The 15,899-nt window shown below is 51.4% G+C and overlaps 1 protein-coding gene across 1 annotated transcript; it reads right to left on the reverse strand.

Moving 5' to 3' along the window:
- Positions 1–2,661: 2,661 nt before the first annotated feature.
- Positions 2,662–8,152, reverse strand: LOC142912421 (uncharacterized). The gene is made up of 2 exons (XM_076060615.1): positions 6,438–8,152; positions 2,662–5,672 (listed from the first exon to the last, which is right to left on the reverse strand). The coding sequence occupies exons 1-2, from the start codon at positions 6,552–6,554 to the stop codon at positions 4,515–4,517; spliced, it is 1,275 nt and encodes a 424-aa protein (XP_075916730.1). The 5' UTR covers positions 6,555–8,152; the 3' UTR covers positions 2,662–4,514.
- Between the last annotated feature and the right edge of the window lie 7,747 nt (positions 8,153–15,899).

Consider the following 15,899-nt stretch of genomic DNA (forward strand, 5'->3'; position numbering starts at 1 on the left):
CAAACGTGAACGGCTGTCTCACCCATGCTGGATATGACTCTCTTGTAGGGAAATATCCGTCGAGAGACTTTGCATGCTCATCTAAGTGCGTAGCAATTGTTTGCTTCAGTTCCGTGGATACAGAAATATCTCCGATTCCAGACACATCTTCGATCTTACTTGCACAGTCGTCCAGAAGCGGGAAGTTTGCGAAGTTATTGTTCTCTGTTCGTCGTTTCCATAACGGTAGCTTTTTTTGAAAAGCCTTCAGGTGTTCTTCCGCTTCCATGATATTGACTCCACCACCCTGCATCTGCTGATTGAGATGATTGAGAGCTGCGAATATATCAGCCATATACGCTAAAATGAGAATGAACTCAGGATTTTTGAAGCAATCTGCATGGCAGTGTTGGTGCTCTTGCAAAAACAGGGCTAATTCCACACGCATGGCAAAAACACGATTCAGCACCTGTCCCCGGGATAACCACCGAATATTAGAATGGAGCAGAAGTACCTCAAATTCAGAGCCCATTTCTTTACACAGCTCACTGAAGATGCGGTGCCTCAGAGCACTTTTTCGCACATAGTTCACACATTCCACCACAGTTTTTAATACTTCTGCCATTTTTGGAGGTAAGGTTTTTGTTGCCAACGCATGCCTGTGCAGAATACAATGCGTCACAATGATGTGTGGTGCATCGGCCTTTACTAGCGCACCAAAACCAGACTTTCTTCCCAGCATGACTGGAACTCCGTCCGTACAAACTGCAGAAACCATATCCCATGAAAGATTGTTGTCTCTGAAGAAGTCATCCACAAGCTTCTTCACATCGGCTGCCTTCGTTGTTGTAAGAGGCTTACAAAATAAAAACTCTTCTTTTATCATGTCGTCTTTCACATAGCGTACAAAAACAGCAAGCTGGCTTAGATCAGAAACGTCTGTGGTTTCGTCGAGTTGAAGGCTGAATTTTGCCGGGCTTGAAATCAGATCCGCGACTACTTGAGCCAAGATGTCTTTACTCATGTCTTCTATTCTGTCACTGACGGTGTCATTTGAAAGGGGAATTTGTGATAATTTACCTTCGGCCGCTGTTCCGAGTATCAGATTCGCCATCTTTAATGCAGCTGGTTTCACAAGTGTTTCACCAATGGTGTGTGGCTTGCCCTGCTTTGCGATCAGGTAAGCAACTTCGTACGATGCTGTCAGGATCGGTTTGTTAACAGGTACAAATCCAAGAGCAGGCAGAGTGGCCCTTTCATCGAATCTGGCTCTCTTCACCCTGAATTCAGCAAGTGTTGTGTTCTTGTATTCCCCGTCTCCATGCAGCTTCAAGAAGTGTTCCTTTAGTTTTGCCGGTGCAAGACTAGAGTTGCTCAACTTGGCGTTGCAAATCATGCAGATAGGACGCTCACTCCCATCACGTTCCGTGATACATGAGAATCCATGTTGTACATATTCGTCCGACCACTTTCTTCTTTTGCCCGACATAGTTAGTATGGATAAAATATTAAAGAAATCACACGACGTACGACAACAACAGTCACACGTTGACTACTGAGTACGCACTAAATTCCCCGCAGCGCTGATTGGCCAAGCAGTGTAGCATGATCATCTGCAGCCAGTGATGGCCAAGCGGGCCGTGTGTGTCATCACAAATTTACACAATAATTCAAGTGTGTCCGGACCTCCGTGGCGGGGGCTCTGCCGAACCCCTGAGATCGACTCACCGAACCCCTGGGGTTCGATCGAACCCAGGTTAAGAACCACTGCTCTATACTATAGAGCCCAATGCATATCCGACCAGGAACACATAGGCAGTGAACTCAAGCACGTACACCAAGCTCTTAAGGCTAATGGTTACTCCGACTATACAATCCGCAAAGCTATCACTCAAACCATGAAGAAGGACCCTCTTGAGGAGCCTTTCAAAACCATCACTTTACCCTACATTGCGGGGATCACAAAAAAGATCTCCAAAATCTTGAATAAACACAAGATCCAGGTCCGTTTCAACACATTACATAAAATCCGTGATCTGGTTCCGTCTGTAAAAGATGTGATTCCGGACATACAGTACCCTGGTGTCTACAAACTAAGTTGCCTCTGTGGTAGTAGTTACATTGGAGAAACCAAACGCCATGTCTCGGACCGCATTCGTGAACACAAAGCAGACCTTAAACACGGTAGGACCAACACCTCGGCCGTGGCAGATCATTGTTATAATTTAGTAGGCTCACATGACATTGACTTTTCCAAGACAGAGGTTCTTTGTAAGCCATCTGGCTACCATGAGAGATTCGTTCATGAGGCTATCCACATATACAAGTACAGAGACAATTTCAACCGAGAAGATGGATTCTGGCTTAGCAATCATTGGAAAGATTTGATAAACCATTTCAGGTCTTAATTGATTGTTCACGCTTACGGTGGCTTTCAGACAGCATACATTAATTTTTCGTCTCCCCCCTCCTCTTTTCAGAACATAGATGGACTAGTCCTTCTAAATAAATTGCCAAATCGCTGCGCGTGGCGCTGACGTTTTTTAAATTATAATAAATACACCGTTTGAAAATAAATAAATTAATGTGAACTGACACACCTGATGACGACCGTTTGTGTTATGGTCGAAACGTCGTGAGAAATTTTATTGTTTTATATATATTTTATTTTTTATTGTTTCCCTTCAACATGACTTTACCGAAAGAGCTAAGAATAAAACACCTGAATATCTTGTCTCTCCAACATTTGTATGTGGTCTGAAGAAGGACCATTTCCCAAAACAACTCTCATTATATATTTGTCCTTGTACCGCCACACACACCTCTGGAAAACCGCATACCCGAGCCATGGCACATTGAATCAACCCAGGCAGCACTTGCAGATGTAGGGGTGTTGTGGGAAGGAAACACAGTGTGGGAAGGTAACACACAGCCACATGTTGGTGGCTACAACCACGTCCGCTATAGCCCCGCCCTCAGTGGTGTATGGGTATAAAGGGCGGGGAGCCAGAGAACTCGGGGCAGTGTGTTGGGGCCAAGAATGAAGAACCAGTGAAGAAGGAAGGCCGGCTAGAAAGACCCTGGGACTTCCCTGACCGCTGTCCTTTTGAGGGCCAGCAGGGTAAGCCAGTGGTGCGGCCCCAGAGCCTCAGAGCCAGAGCCCTTTTAAGGTCCGGTCTGGTTGGTGGGGTGCCGTGACCTTGCTTGACCAGGGCCAGATCAGATAGCCTCCTCTAGCGCCTGTAGCTGGAGGAACTGGGAGTATAGGAATTAGGGGCCGTTACCCCTTCCTGTGTAACCCGTTAAGTTGAATAAAACAGTGCTGCCTCTACTCCACCGTCTCCGTGTTCCGTGAACCCACTACACAAGTAATGGATTTTGGTTATGATGGTTGGGTAGTGGTGGTGATGATGGGTGATGGTGTGTGATGATGGTGATGGGTGGTGGTAATGATAATGGGTGGTGGTGATTATGGGTGGTGAGTATTATAATGGGTGGCGATTTTGGTGGGTTGTGATGATGATGTGTGGTGGTAATGATGGCTGGGTGGTGGTGGTGATGAAGACTGGTGATGGGTGTTTGTGATGATGGGTATTGATGCTGATGATGGGTGTTGATGATCACACTGGTCCACTTGTTTTTTAGACGTCATTTATTTCAGAGATGAAATGTGATGTTTGTTATGGATTTTGACGTGCTGAATTCAAATGACAATTAAAACAACTGATTGTCTCCTGTTCCCAACATTTGACGTCTATGTATATTGTGTCTATAGTGGTTTTCTCAAAAATTGTAAACCTAGGTATTTTCATGTGTTTATGGTTGCTTTACATGATAACATGTCAGCTGTCCTGTTCATGTGTAGTGACATGGAATGGGTCACTATGTAGCATGGCGTGGGTTGCTGACAGAGAAGGGGATCTGCAGTTGCAGCAGCCCAGTCTCGCTGCAGGTCACGTGATAGGCAGACAGAGGGATGTAGGGGAAAGGTGATAGAGGGGGCACGTGAGGTAAGCCCAGGAACCTGCGAGTAGTTTCTAGTAGGGGGGCGTGGCCGAGAGCGGAGCGAGGCCACGCTGGGAGGATAAAAGGGGACCCCTAGCGAAGGTTCATCGCTGTTGCTTGGAGTGGAATCCTGTCGGGCTGCTGGAGTCTTCGTCGCCACCTTCACCTCCTCGGCGTTGTCAGTCAGGCAGTCTGTTAGCTGTCTTGACTGAAAGTGTAGTTACCCCTTGTACCCTGTGCAGGCTATAATAAACAGATTGCCTCCTACTCCTAGTGTCGCTGAGTGTATCACTACACGTGGGTCGTAATGACAGTGGATGTACGCTCACTCTGAGTCTTTACTTTGTCGTTACACAATGACGTTAAACTTCACGTCTACCCTACCTCCATGCTTCATGCCGAAATGCCACTGCAGTGGTAATACAACTGGAACGTATTTTATTCAGAAGCCCGCAAGTATCACAAGGTGGGTGGGTAGTATGATGATAGTCGTCATGGTTCGCACCAATCCACGACGACCACTATCACCCCTACTGAGTGGTGGATGTTGTACCACATAGCAGCACGCGGCGGAGGAGTGAGGTGATTGCTCTCGCCACGCGAGCGAGGCCCCCTCGCTTCCTCTTCTTTAATTGCATCACCACCTCCACCATCTGCACCTCCTCCATCTCCTCCTTTGTCTCGTCCTCCTCCAACTCCTCTTCATCCTCCACCAACATCTTCTCCCCCTTCTCTGTTTTCTCCATTCTCTCCTTCTCATCCTCCTCAACCTCCTGGTCCTCGGTGGTGGCGGTGACAGCAGTGGTGGCGGAGGTGGTGAAGGTGATAGCGGTGGTAGCCGTGGTGGTGGTGTTTGCCACGGTGGTGGCGGTGATGGCGGTGGTGGCAGAGGTGGCAGAGGTGGCAGTGGCGGCGGTGGCGGCTGTGGTGGCGGTAGCGGCAGGGGTGTTGGTTGTGTTGGTAGTGTCGGTGCTATCGGTGACAGTGGTGGTGGTGGTGGTGGGGTTGGCAGTGGTGTCAGTAGCGGTGGTGGTAGCAGAAGTGGTGGTTGCCGCGGTGGTGGCAGTGATGGTGGCGGTTGTGTCAGTGGCGGTAGTAGTGGAGGTGGCGGTGATGGCGGTAGTGGCTGTGGTGGTGGCGTCACTGGCGGTGGTGGCGGTGGTGTCAGTGGCAGTGGTGGCGGTGGTGGCGGTGGTGTCACTGGTGGCGGTGGCGGCAGCGGTGGCCGTGGTGGTGGCAGTGGTGTCAGCGGTCGCGGCAAAGGTAGCAGAATCAGTGGTGGCGGAGGCAGTAGTGGTGGCGGTGGTGTTGGTGGCGGCGGTGGTGGTAGCAGTCCTGACGTGGCACTGTTCCTCCTCAAGGTGCTTCTCCTCCAAGAGGCGCTTCTCCTCCTTGACGCTCTTCATGTTGGTGAGACACTTCTTCTCCTCATCCTCCTCCAGACGGTTCTCTTCAAGATGCTTCATTTCGCAAAGACGCTTCGCATCCGTGAAGCACTTCCCTTTAACGAGGCGCCTCTTGAGGAGATAGTCTCGGAAGCACTTCTCCTCTTTGCGGAACTTCACCCTGGCAAGCCACTGCACCTCAAATAGGCGCTCCTCTACCATGAGGCGTTTCTCCGTTGCAAGGTCCTTCTCCTCCTGGAGATGCTTCACCCTGTGGAAGTCTTTCAACTCCCCGATTATCTTCTGTTCAAGCAAAGATAACCACAGGAATATTCAGACATGCACATGCAAATACATACTCACACATCTGTGTACAGATGCAGACATCCACGTTCACTCATTCAAACCTGATGTTAACATAAGGCCTTATCCATCAATACTTTGATCACATTGTACGTGTAGCCCTAACGTCTAAATATCCCAAACCCCTACAGAATCAAAATCCATGTTACATCCTCAAATATCCTCACAAACCCCATACATACACTTAAGGCTGTGATCGACTGTGAAGATTTGATATATGTTGGCAACAATCATCACTGGCAATAGTTTCCACATAATGTTCCAGTTTAACGATCTGGAAGCCCATAATGACGACAAATTTCACTGCACTGCCCATAGTGGGCAACTGGAATGGCAACTTCCAATCAACTAACATAAATAATTAATGTGACTGATTTATATCATTCTGTCTTCATTGTTAATAAATGACCACTTCAAGTGCTTGCATGAGTGGGATGGTCGAGAGATTGGGTGATGGTGTCGGGAGATGGTGTTGTTTTATGAAGAAGTGAAGTAGTGGAATGTTCTAGAGAGATGGTGTCTTGTGATGGTATAGAGACATGATGAGGCTCTATGATGGAGTATTTAAATGATGGTGGTGTGGTGTGATGAGAAAGGTGATGTGGAGAGATGGTTTAGTGATATTTTGGTGTGATGGTGTGATGACACAGTGTGCTAGTTTTGGAGAGAATGTTGTGTGTTTGACCCCACAGATCCCATACACACCTTTGGGGAGCGATGCTTGTAACCTTGGCCTGGGAAAGGGTCCACATTATCCATAATGTCCCCCCATGAGGTCGACTGGCAAGACGACTCCCGGCCTACGAAGAACAGAAAATTCATTCAAAGGACGAGTAATGAATTAGAGAACGAAGGACATGGAGTTTCACAGAACTAATTTTAAGATCCCTGTAATTACCTCTTAGCACACAACAGGACCTGCTATTGAGAAATATTCATCACGTAGCAGTAAAACTTTACAAGTCATTTTTTTGTGGGCATGCTGAGACTATTAAATGTGTAGTGTTGTAAGGACGAGCAGACTTCTTTAGGAGGCACACTCTGTTTATTGTATTATTTCCTTATACAACGCTTAACACACACAGAGGGATATTCAGTCCCCTCACCCGATACCCTAGGGAGGTACAGCCTCCGGACCTGGCGGGACTCACACGTCTACCGCTAACCTCCTTGATACCTAAGGAGGTACAACCTCCGGACTTGGCGGGACTCACACGTCTACCGCTATCCTAGTCCTCCGGCTAGGACCTAGGGGAGGCTATCTGACCCACCGCTGGCCCGGTGGGTCCTGACCACTGGGTATGCCGAGCCTTAGCCCTTAGAAGGGCTGGAAGGCTGGTCCAGGGTCCTAGCTAGGCTTCAGCCCAGTCTTCTGTCTTCGTGCAGGGAGAGAACTCCCCGAGGTCCGTTGGGTCACCCGTCTTATACCCCTTCGTGGCCAGGTAGAACCAATCATACATTCCCACGTGGAACCGTCTGATTGGTTCGCACCAAACCCTGGCCACGATCCGTTTCACCTCGACTGACCCCAACCGTTGTACCCAGGGGTAATGCTGCACCGCCCTGGTGGCAACGCAGGTTACGCAACAGCGCTTAGTTAACACCTCTACATCACCCCCTCCTTCGGAAGCTCCAGCCGTCCCGGCTGCAACAATGGGAAACTCCGAAATTACCAACAGTAGAAGAATTGTGAGTGTGCCTCACGAACAACAAGAACAATTAAACCCCTATAAATACCCCCCCTTAACAACATAACGTATGTACAAGGCACAAGACATGCCAAAAAAAACATTATAACAACCGGCGAGATTTCGCGCGCGTGCGTTTCGCGGGGCCATCGTAGGGGATGGCAGGCTTTGTCGGCGGCACAAGGGAAGGAGGAGGATGAGCCAGAGCATCCGGTGGGCCTTTAGGCATCTCCACGGGGACACCTACTGCTCCACGGTCCATTGAGGCCGAACGTGGCCTGCATGGAGCCGTCACTCCCGCGTCATCTGCAGGAGGAATGACACGCCTGCGCTGTGGGTTAGGCACCAACGGGGCAACATCCGGCTCGTCGGACGCGTCGCACACTCGGCCCCCATGTCGTGTGTGTTGTGGAGGGACGCGTGGCGTGACGAAGGGTTTTAACCGAGAGGGGTGAACGCACCAGCGACGCCGTCCCCAGCTAATTTTAACACATTGGGGACGCAGGACTTCCACTACCTCAACCGGGCCTCGCCATGGTCTGAGGAGTTTGGCCGACGTGGACACCGGCACCTGGGGGCAGTGGAGCCATGCCCTGTCTCCCGGTGCCGACCGATGCGTGTACGACCGATGGTCCCGCAGTCGCAAATTCGCCCGTTGGCGGGAAGCCGAATTTTCAATGGCGGCCTCCCGTGCCTCGGCCAACTTACGGAGGTTGAATCGCAAGTGGTCAACGAGCTTTGAATTTTGCGGTGGCTGTTCGATTTCCAGCCGAACGTCGGCGGGAGGAAAGGCATCCCTGCCGTGCATTAGAAAGAACGGGGAAAATCCCGTCGCCGCGTGAGGTGCCATACGGTATGCGGCGAGGACCCCCGGAACCTGCAAGTCCCAATCGAGGTGGGATTCATCGACCTGATGGCATAACATAGCGGTGAGAGTTCTATGAAGGCGCTCCACCATGCCGTCGGTCTGGGGATGGTAGGGCGAAGTGCGCACTTTCTTAGTGCCCAACAGGCGGCACACATCAGTCAGCAAGGCTCCTGAAAAATTTCTTCCCTGATCGGTCAGCAACCGTTCTGGTGCGCCCTTGTCCAGGACGTAGCCTTGAACAAAGGCGTCCACAACGGCCGCCGCCGACTGGTTGGGGAGGGCCCAGGCCATAGGCCACCGTGTAAAATACTCTACCCCAACCAGAAGGTACTTATTACCCCGTGGCGTAGTAGGAAAAGGGCCCAAAATATCGAGAGCCACCAACTCATTTATACGAGAGACCGAAATGGGTTGCAGGGGTGGGCATGCCGGTTTAGCCGGCGGTTTACGTTGCGCACAATGGGTGCATCCCAGCAAAATGTCAGTGACGTCGCGCAGCATGCCCGGCCAGAAAAATTGCAACCGCAACAACCCAATGGTCTTATGAACACCCAGGTGCAATAAACGCTCATGCGCCGCCCATACGGCCTTGCATCGCAAGGCGGATGGCACGACGATTTTATGTTGACACGAGTCAGCATCCCAATGCATCAACAAGCCGCGCTTCATGACAAATGAATTAAATTTGCCCTGTCTTGGAACCGCATTATTCGCGTGGCGACGCAACCTCAATAACGACATGTCCTCGCCCTGGTGCCAACCCCATTCGGCCAAAGTTAGCCCCAGCAAATCGTCACTGGCCATTGGATCTGCATGATCCAACATCGGCGCTGAGGCGGCGGGAAGTGCGGCTGACACCGTTGTGAGAGGCGCGACCTGCGCAGGCAGTGGCGGCTTACAACGGCCCGAGCCCAAAAAACACGCACATTTTTGAGCCGGCGGAAGGCGAGACAACGCATCGGCATTCGTGTGTTGTGCACCCCTACGGTAAGTGACATTGAAATCGTAGTCCTGAAGGACTTCGAGCCACCGAGAAAGCTGCCCGGACGGTTGGTCAACCCGCAGAGCGTACTGTAAAGCCGAATGATCAGATCGCACGGTAAAATGCTGACCATACAGGTACGGCCTGTATTGCTGAATAAAAAAAACAATGGCCAGCAGCTCACGTCTGGTCACACAGTATCTTTGTTCAGCAAGAGACAAGACTCTGCTACCATAGGCAACAACCCTTTCAATGCCATCAACTTTTTGGGACAGAACACCCCCAATCCCCGTATTGCTAGCGTCGGTGTCCAACACGAATGGCACGGAAAAATCGGGGTACGCAAGGGACGGTGCCGTCACGAGCGCGTTCCGCAAGGAGTCGAACGCAGCCTGTTCTGCGTCCCCCCAATGAAACGCCACCCCTTTTGACGTAAGGGCGTGGAGCGGCTTGGCAATCGTCGCGAAGCCAGCAACAAACCGGCGGTAGTACGACGCAAAACCAATAAAACTACGAACATCGCCCGCAGATGTAGGGGTCGGCCAATGTTGAACACATTTGGTTTTTTCAGGGTCGGTAGAGATGCCCGAGCGGCTAACTATGTGGCCCAGATAGCGCACAGACTCACGCAGAAGGTGACACTTCTGCGGCTTGAATTTCAAGTTAGCGGCCCGCATTTTCAAGAAGACAGCACGCAACCGTTCGATGTGTTCGCCGAACGTGCGGCTAAAGACGATGACGTCGTCAAGATAAATGAGACATGAGTCCCACTGGAGCCCAGCGAGGACCAGCTCCATGAGCCTCTGGAACGTCGCTGGGGCCGAGTGGAGACCCATGGACAATATATTAAACTCGAAAAGGCCCTGTGGTGTCCGAAAAGCAGTCTTAGGTTTTGACGATTCGTCGAGGGGGAGCTGCCAAAACCCCGACAGAAGGTCCAAGGTGGAGAAATAGTGCGCCCCTGCCAGGGCATCCAATGACTCGTCCATACGAGGGAGAGGGTAGGCGTCCGCTACCGAGATTTTGTTTAGGCGCCGAAAATCAACGCAAAAACGGAGACTGCCATCGTGCTTTTTGACCAGCACTATTGGAGCACCCCAGGGACTAGTGGAGGGAGAAATTATATCGGCCTTCAGCATGTCATCCACAGCCGATTTAACATGCTGTTTCTCCGCCGGGCTAAGCCGAAACGGGTTTTATCGAATCGGGGCAGCGTCACCAGTATCAATGTGGTGACGCAGCAGCTTGGTGCAGCCAATATCAAATTTAGATTTACTAAAGACATCGGAAAATTCTCGCAGAAGAGCGCGCAATTTAAATCGCTGCGAATGAGACAGATCACCCGTGTCTGTGCAGAGCGCGTCCAACCATCTCTCATCCGATTCGGAAGGAGGTAGGACCTGCGGCGTGGCATGCATGTGTCCCGCGACTCCGGTCCCCAACGGCACCGGGGTCGCGTGAGCGAGCACAGTTCCTTGCGGAATGACGGTTGTGGACAATCCGACATTCAAAACCTGCAAGAACGGCTCCCTGTCGGCTGCTACGAGGGTCTGTGCAGCCACCAAATCTAACCCCTTAGCAGCTGCGTTTGAAGGCCCCAGCAAAATGCCATGTGCCGAGGCCTCCGGGGCTAGCGGTTTTTTAAGTTGCAAGGGCACGAGCATTTGTGTCACTGGCGGAATGCGGACTGTGCTCGCAACAAACGCCTGCACCGAGGCACTAGCCATGCGCAGATGTGAGGGTGTGGGCAAGAACGCCATCCGTCGACCCGACGGGAGTTCGATGCAGCCTTGATCTACAAGGATCTTAATAGGCATTTTCGTGAGAAAATCAGTGCCTAACAAACACGGCACGGCGAGGGAAGAAGAGACCAAAATAGGCCCTGCCAATTTAATGTCTCCAATGGAAATTTGCGCCCGAATTTGCCCAATAATGCCAAGTGAACTGCCATTAGCGGCGAAACACAGGATAGAAACCCGTTCCAAGGGGCGGCATCGTACGGGCAGTATATTGTAAATCAGATCCGAAATGATCGTAGCCGACGCACCAGTATCGACCAACACGCGAAATTCCACACCCTCGATTGATCCAACAACCACGGACGAACCTGCCGTCGCCGCGACTACCCTATGGGCCAACTCAGACCACTGCCCAGGTCCGAGTGGCCGCGAACAAACGCCAGAATACCCCCCATCACACGCCGAATCGCGAGCCCTTCTTATGGTGCGCTGCAGTGTGTATGGTGTGAATGAGGGCCGAGCGTGAGAGGCGTCGCGACTTGCCTGGTTTTGCCGCGATGCCGTGGACGTCCTGTAGTCCTGGCCCCGGGATGCGGAGGGGCGTCGTCGAGGCGCACGGCAGTCAGAGGAGATGTGGCCTCGTCGGCCACAGTTGAAGCACGTCACGTCGCCGCGTGGAGCAGGCCGTCCCCGCTGCTGGTCGTTGCGGCGACCAGCGTGGTCGGACGATCGCCGGCCCGTTGACCTGGTCGCCATGAAGGCCCGGTCGGGGGAGAACTCGGCGTCCCTGCTGGCAGGCTCCGACGTCGAAGCCGAGGCGGCGATGGTCGATTCCGTGTGGAGCAGCAGATGTGCGTGGATGCACCGAGCGGCTCGTAGCGAGCACATACTGTCGTCGTCCACCGCTTGGATGACGATGCGCAGCTCGCGCGCCAGCTCCAGCATCTTCTGGAGAACGATGGCATCGATGGCCTCGTCGTCCATGCGAGGGTAACCCGCTCTTGCCATCGCCAGTAGAGCGGTCCGGAATGCCAACGGAGACTCTTTAGGGCGGCGTTGCCTGTCGTAAAATCGGCTGCGGACGTCGGATGGAGGCCCGTACACGTCGGACATCCGTCGGAGGGCCGATTGAAGAGTCGCCCTTTGTTGCCTGGGGATGGTGAGGAGCGAGGCGAGAGCGTCGTCATCCAAAGTGGCCGGTAGTGCTCGGAGCGCCTGTGCGTCCGACCAGCCCACCATCTCTTGGTGGCTCAGGAGGCGACGCTGGAACGCCGCCCAGTCGCCCCCTTCAGATGTGAATTCTCGGAAGATGGGCAGGCGTTGTTGGAGGGCGGACGTCGTCTCCCCCTCAGCTTGTACCGTCTCGAGCCGGAGATCGGCGATTTCCCGGCCGATAGAGTCTACTGTACCGTGTCGGTACAGTGATGACGCGGCGTCCGCTGAGGAAATTGAATTCGCAGCGTCGCGTGCTGATGACGTTGCGGGTTGTGATTGGCCCCCCGCGTTCCCAGGATGCCCCTGGCTTCCGCTTCCGGCGGAATCACGTGGTTCCCCGGCAGGAAAATCAAAATGTCTGCCCCGGCCGATGGCGGGAACGTCTGCCGGCGGTTGACTCGGCCTACCCGCAACCTCAAAGTTGATCTCTTCGAGAATGGAGGCCGCGGCGTGTAGGAGTTGAGCGAGACGGCCGTGTGCTGCTCTGAGTCCGTCCCCCATGGCAGGGGGAGCAACCGGCTGCTCAACCGGTGGCTGGGCGGCCGTCAACGCGGCAGCGTTTTCAGCGGAGCTGGTGGTGCCTGCAGGTGAGACAGCGTTATCTTCGTTCTGGCTCCGCGCGTGGGCTGAACTTCTGGTTTCCATTTCCAACCACTTCTGACTCCAGTTGTAGTGTTGTAAGGACGAGCAGACTTCTTTAGGAGGCACACTCTGTTTATTGTATTATTTCCTTATACAACGCTTAACACACACAGAGGGATATTCGGTCCCCTCACCCGATACCCTAGGGAGGTACAGCCTCCGGACCTGGCGGGACTCACACGTCTACCGCTAACCTCCTTGATACCTAAGGAGGTACAACCTCCGGACTTGGCGGGACTCACACGTCTACCGCTATCCTAGTCCTCCGGCTAGGACCTAGGGGAGGCTATCTGACCCACCGCTGGCCCGGTGGGTCCTGACCACTGGGTATGCCGAGCCTTAGCCCTTAGAAGGGCTGGAAGGCTGGTCCAGGGTCCTAGCTAGGCTTCAGCCCAGTCTTCTGTCTTCGTGCAGGGAGAGAACTCCCCGAGGTCCGTTGGGTCACCCGTCTTATACCCCTTCGTGGCCAGGTAGAACCAATCATACATTCCCACGTGGAACCGTCTGATTGGTTCGCACCAAACCCTGGCCACGATCCGTTTCACCTCGACTGACCCCAACCGTTGTACCCAGGGGTAATGCTGCACCGCCCTGGTGGCAACGCAGGTTACGCAACAGCGCTTAGTTAACACCTCTACAAATGCATAAGCTTGAGACATCTGTTTAAACAAGGATGGCTGAAACTCAGATCTAAACCCATCGTCTCTGCCACACTTGATCATTACGTCTTCCCATCACCACCAAGCCATGTCTACTAAAAGTAATTGATCAAGGACCCTCCTCTGCATATAAGCCACGTGATGCAGGTATCAGGGAACTTACCCTCATAGTCATCCAAGATCTCAGCCCACTTGATTTGTCCGTCCATGTTGTTACGAAGGAGTAGATTCTGTTTGAAGTTGGATGGTCTGGGGAGGTTGGAACAACGCTCGGATTTAGCAACAATTTGAATCACTGATCCTCTCAATTATTACATATTTGACCACTCACTGTACCAATCCAATCACTTCCCTGCCAGTTGCCTTCAAGCCCACTCACTCGCTTGTTTGCCCACTCATGCATGTGTCCATCACTCATTCATCCACCAGCACCAACATGTTTATTCCAACTGCCCATTGCATTAAACATAATCGCCAGATGTAATTATATTTAATCTCTAATTCAGACATGCATCTAAATGTACACCCTATTTGTATTAATCGAATATATGATCAAGCCCCTCCCCCCCCCCCCCCCCCCCGGTGATTTCATAAAGCAGTGCCTCAAAGTCACAGAAATAATGTGCCCGGAAAAAGTGCAGGATTTCAACAGCGTGAGCTTATGCAGAAATACAGTGGTGCAGAGAATCGAGGACTTGTCAGCTAACTTGAAACTTCAGCTGAGAGACAAAGCTTGTGCTTTTGATTTTTACTCGATAGCATGCGATGAGAGCACAGATGCCACAGACACCGCGCAGCTGTTAATTTTTTTGCGGGGAGTAGATGATAATTTTTGCTGTACGGAGGAACTGCTTGATATGATGAGCCTAAAAGGCACAACGACGGGTAGAGATATTTTTGAAGCTGTGTCAGAGGCAGTTGAAAAGATGGGGCTTAAATGGGACAAGCTCTGTGGAGTAACAACGGATGGAGCTCCGGCCATGACGGGCGAGCACAAAGGAATGGCATCGATGGTGTGCGCCAAGGTAAAAGAGAGCGGAGGTGAGGCTTTTAGGATGCACTGTATAATCCACCAAGAAGCACTGTGTGCCAAGACTGTCCAGCTGGGTGATGTGATGAACAGTTGTAAAAACTGTCAACATAATTCGAGCTAGAGGACTGTACCACAGAGAATTTCAAGCTTTCCTATCTGATGTGGATGCTGAATACGGGGATGTACTCTACCACTCTGATGTGCGCTAGCTCAGCCGCGGCTCTGTGCTGCAGCGGTTTTATTCGCTGAGATCAGAAATCAACCAGTTTTTGAAAGAGAAGGGCCGACCTCTTCATGAACTGAGTGACCCTCTGTGGCTGGCAGACCTGGCATTTTTAGTTGATCTTACTCATCATCTGAATACACTGAACAAGAACCTCCAAGGCAAAGAACAGCTGATGCCACACCTGTATGCGCACATGAAAGCCTTCTGTGTAAAGTTCCGCCTGTTTGAGACACAACTACGAAGCTTTAATGCTGCACACTTCCCTGCGCTGTCTGAAATCAAGTCTGCTTTTCCAAAGGCCGACCTTTCTGCTAAAAAGGAGAAATATGTGTCTGTGATTGTATCTCTCGTGACAGAATTCAACCAGCGTTTCCAAGATTTTTCTGTCATTGAAAAACAAATCAAGCTGTTCTCGACCCCCTTCCTGGTGGATGCAGAAGAAGTGGAAGAGAGTCTGCAGTTAGAACTGATTGAAATGCAATGTGATGATTCTCTGAAGAGTCAACATCAGCTTCTCTCCCTCCCTGACTTCTATCAGAGTTTGGATAATGCCAAGTTTCCTCTGATGAGACGCCACGCAAAAAGAATGATGAGCCTGTTCGGCTCAACATACATATGTGAACAAACATTTTCTCTGTTAAATCAGAACAAAAGCAGACTGAGAACCAGAATGACTGATAGCCATCTCTGTGAAGTCCTTCGTGTCTCAACCACCAAACTTTCTCCTGACATGTCAGCCATCCTTCAATCCAAAGGACAGCATCACTGCTCCCACTGAGTGCAATGTTCTTCACATTATAGGTAAGTTAGAAATACACACAGTATTAATGTGTCAATATGTCACCTCTAGTGTCTGGCCCGGCCTTTTGTTTATTTTTCTGTATTTGTCCCTCACTAAAAAAAACTTTGGACACCCCTGGTGTAGTGTATAGTAGTGTAGTGTATAGTGGAGTGTATAGTGTAGTGTATAGTGTAGTGTATAGTGGAGTGTATAGTAGTGTCGTGTATAGTAGTGTCGTGTATAGTGTAGTGTATAGTGTAGTGTATAGTGTAGTGTATAGTAGTGTCGTGTATAGTGTAGTGTATAGTATAAGTGTATAGTAGTGTATAGTGTA

Source organism: Petromyzon marinus, unplaced genomic scaffold (genome assembly GCF_048934315.1).
Source record: "Petromyzon marinus isolate PM22_M1 ecotype Great Lakes invasive population unplaced genomic scaffold, UKy_Petmar_22M1.pri1.0 PM_G_Scaffold_20, whole genome shotgun sequence".
Classification (NCBI taxonomy): Eukaryota; Metazoa; Chordata; class Hyperoartia; order Petromyzontiformes; family Petromyzontidae; genus Petromyzon; species Petromyzon marinus.

Coding starts and splice junctions, on each gene's coding strand:
- LOC142912421 (XM_076060615.1), bottom strand. CDS start 6,554: ATGAATTTTCTGTTCTTCGTAGGCCGGGAGTCGTCTTGCCAGTCGACC. Junction 5,673..6,437: donor ACAAGCATCGCTCCCCAAAG/GTGTGTATGGGA, acceptor TTGCTTGAACAG/AAGATAATCGGGGAGTTGAA.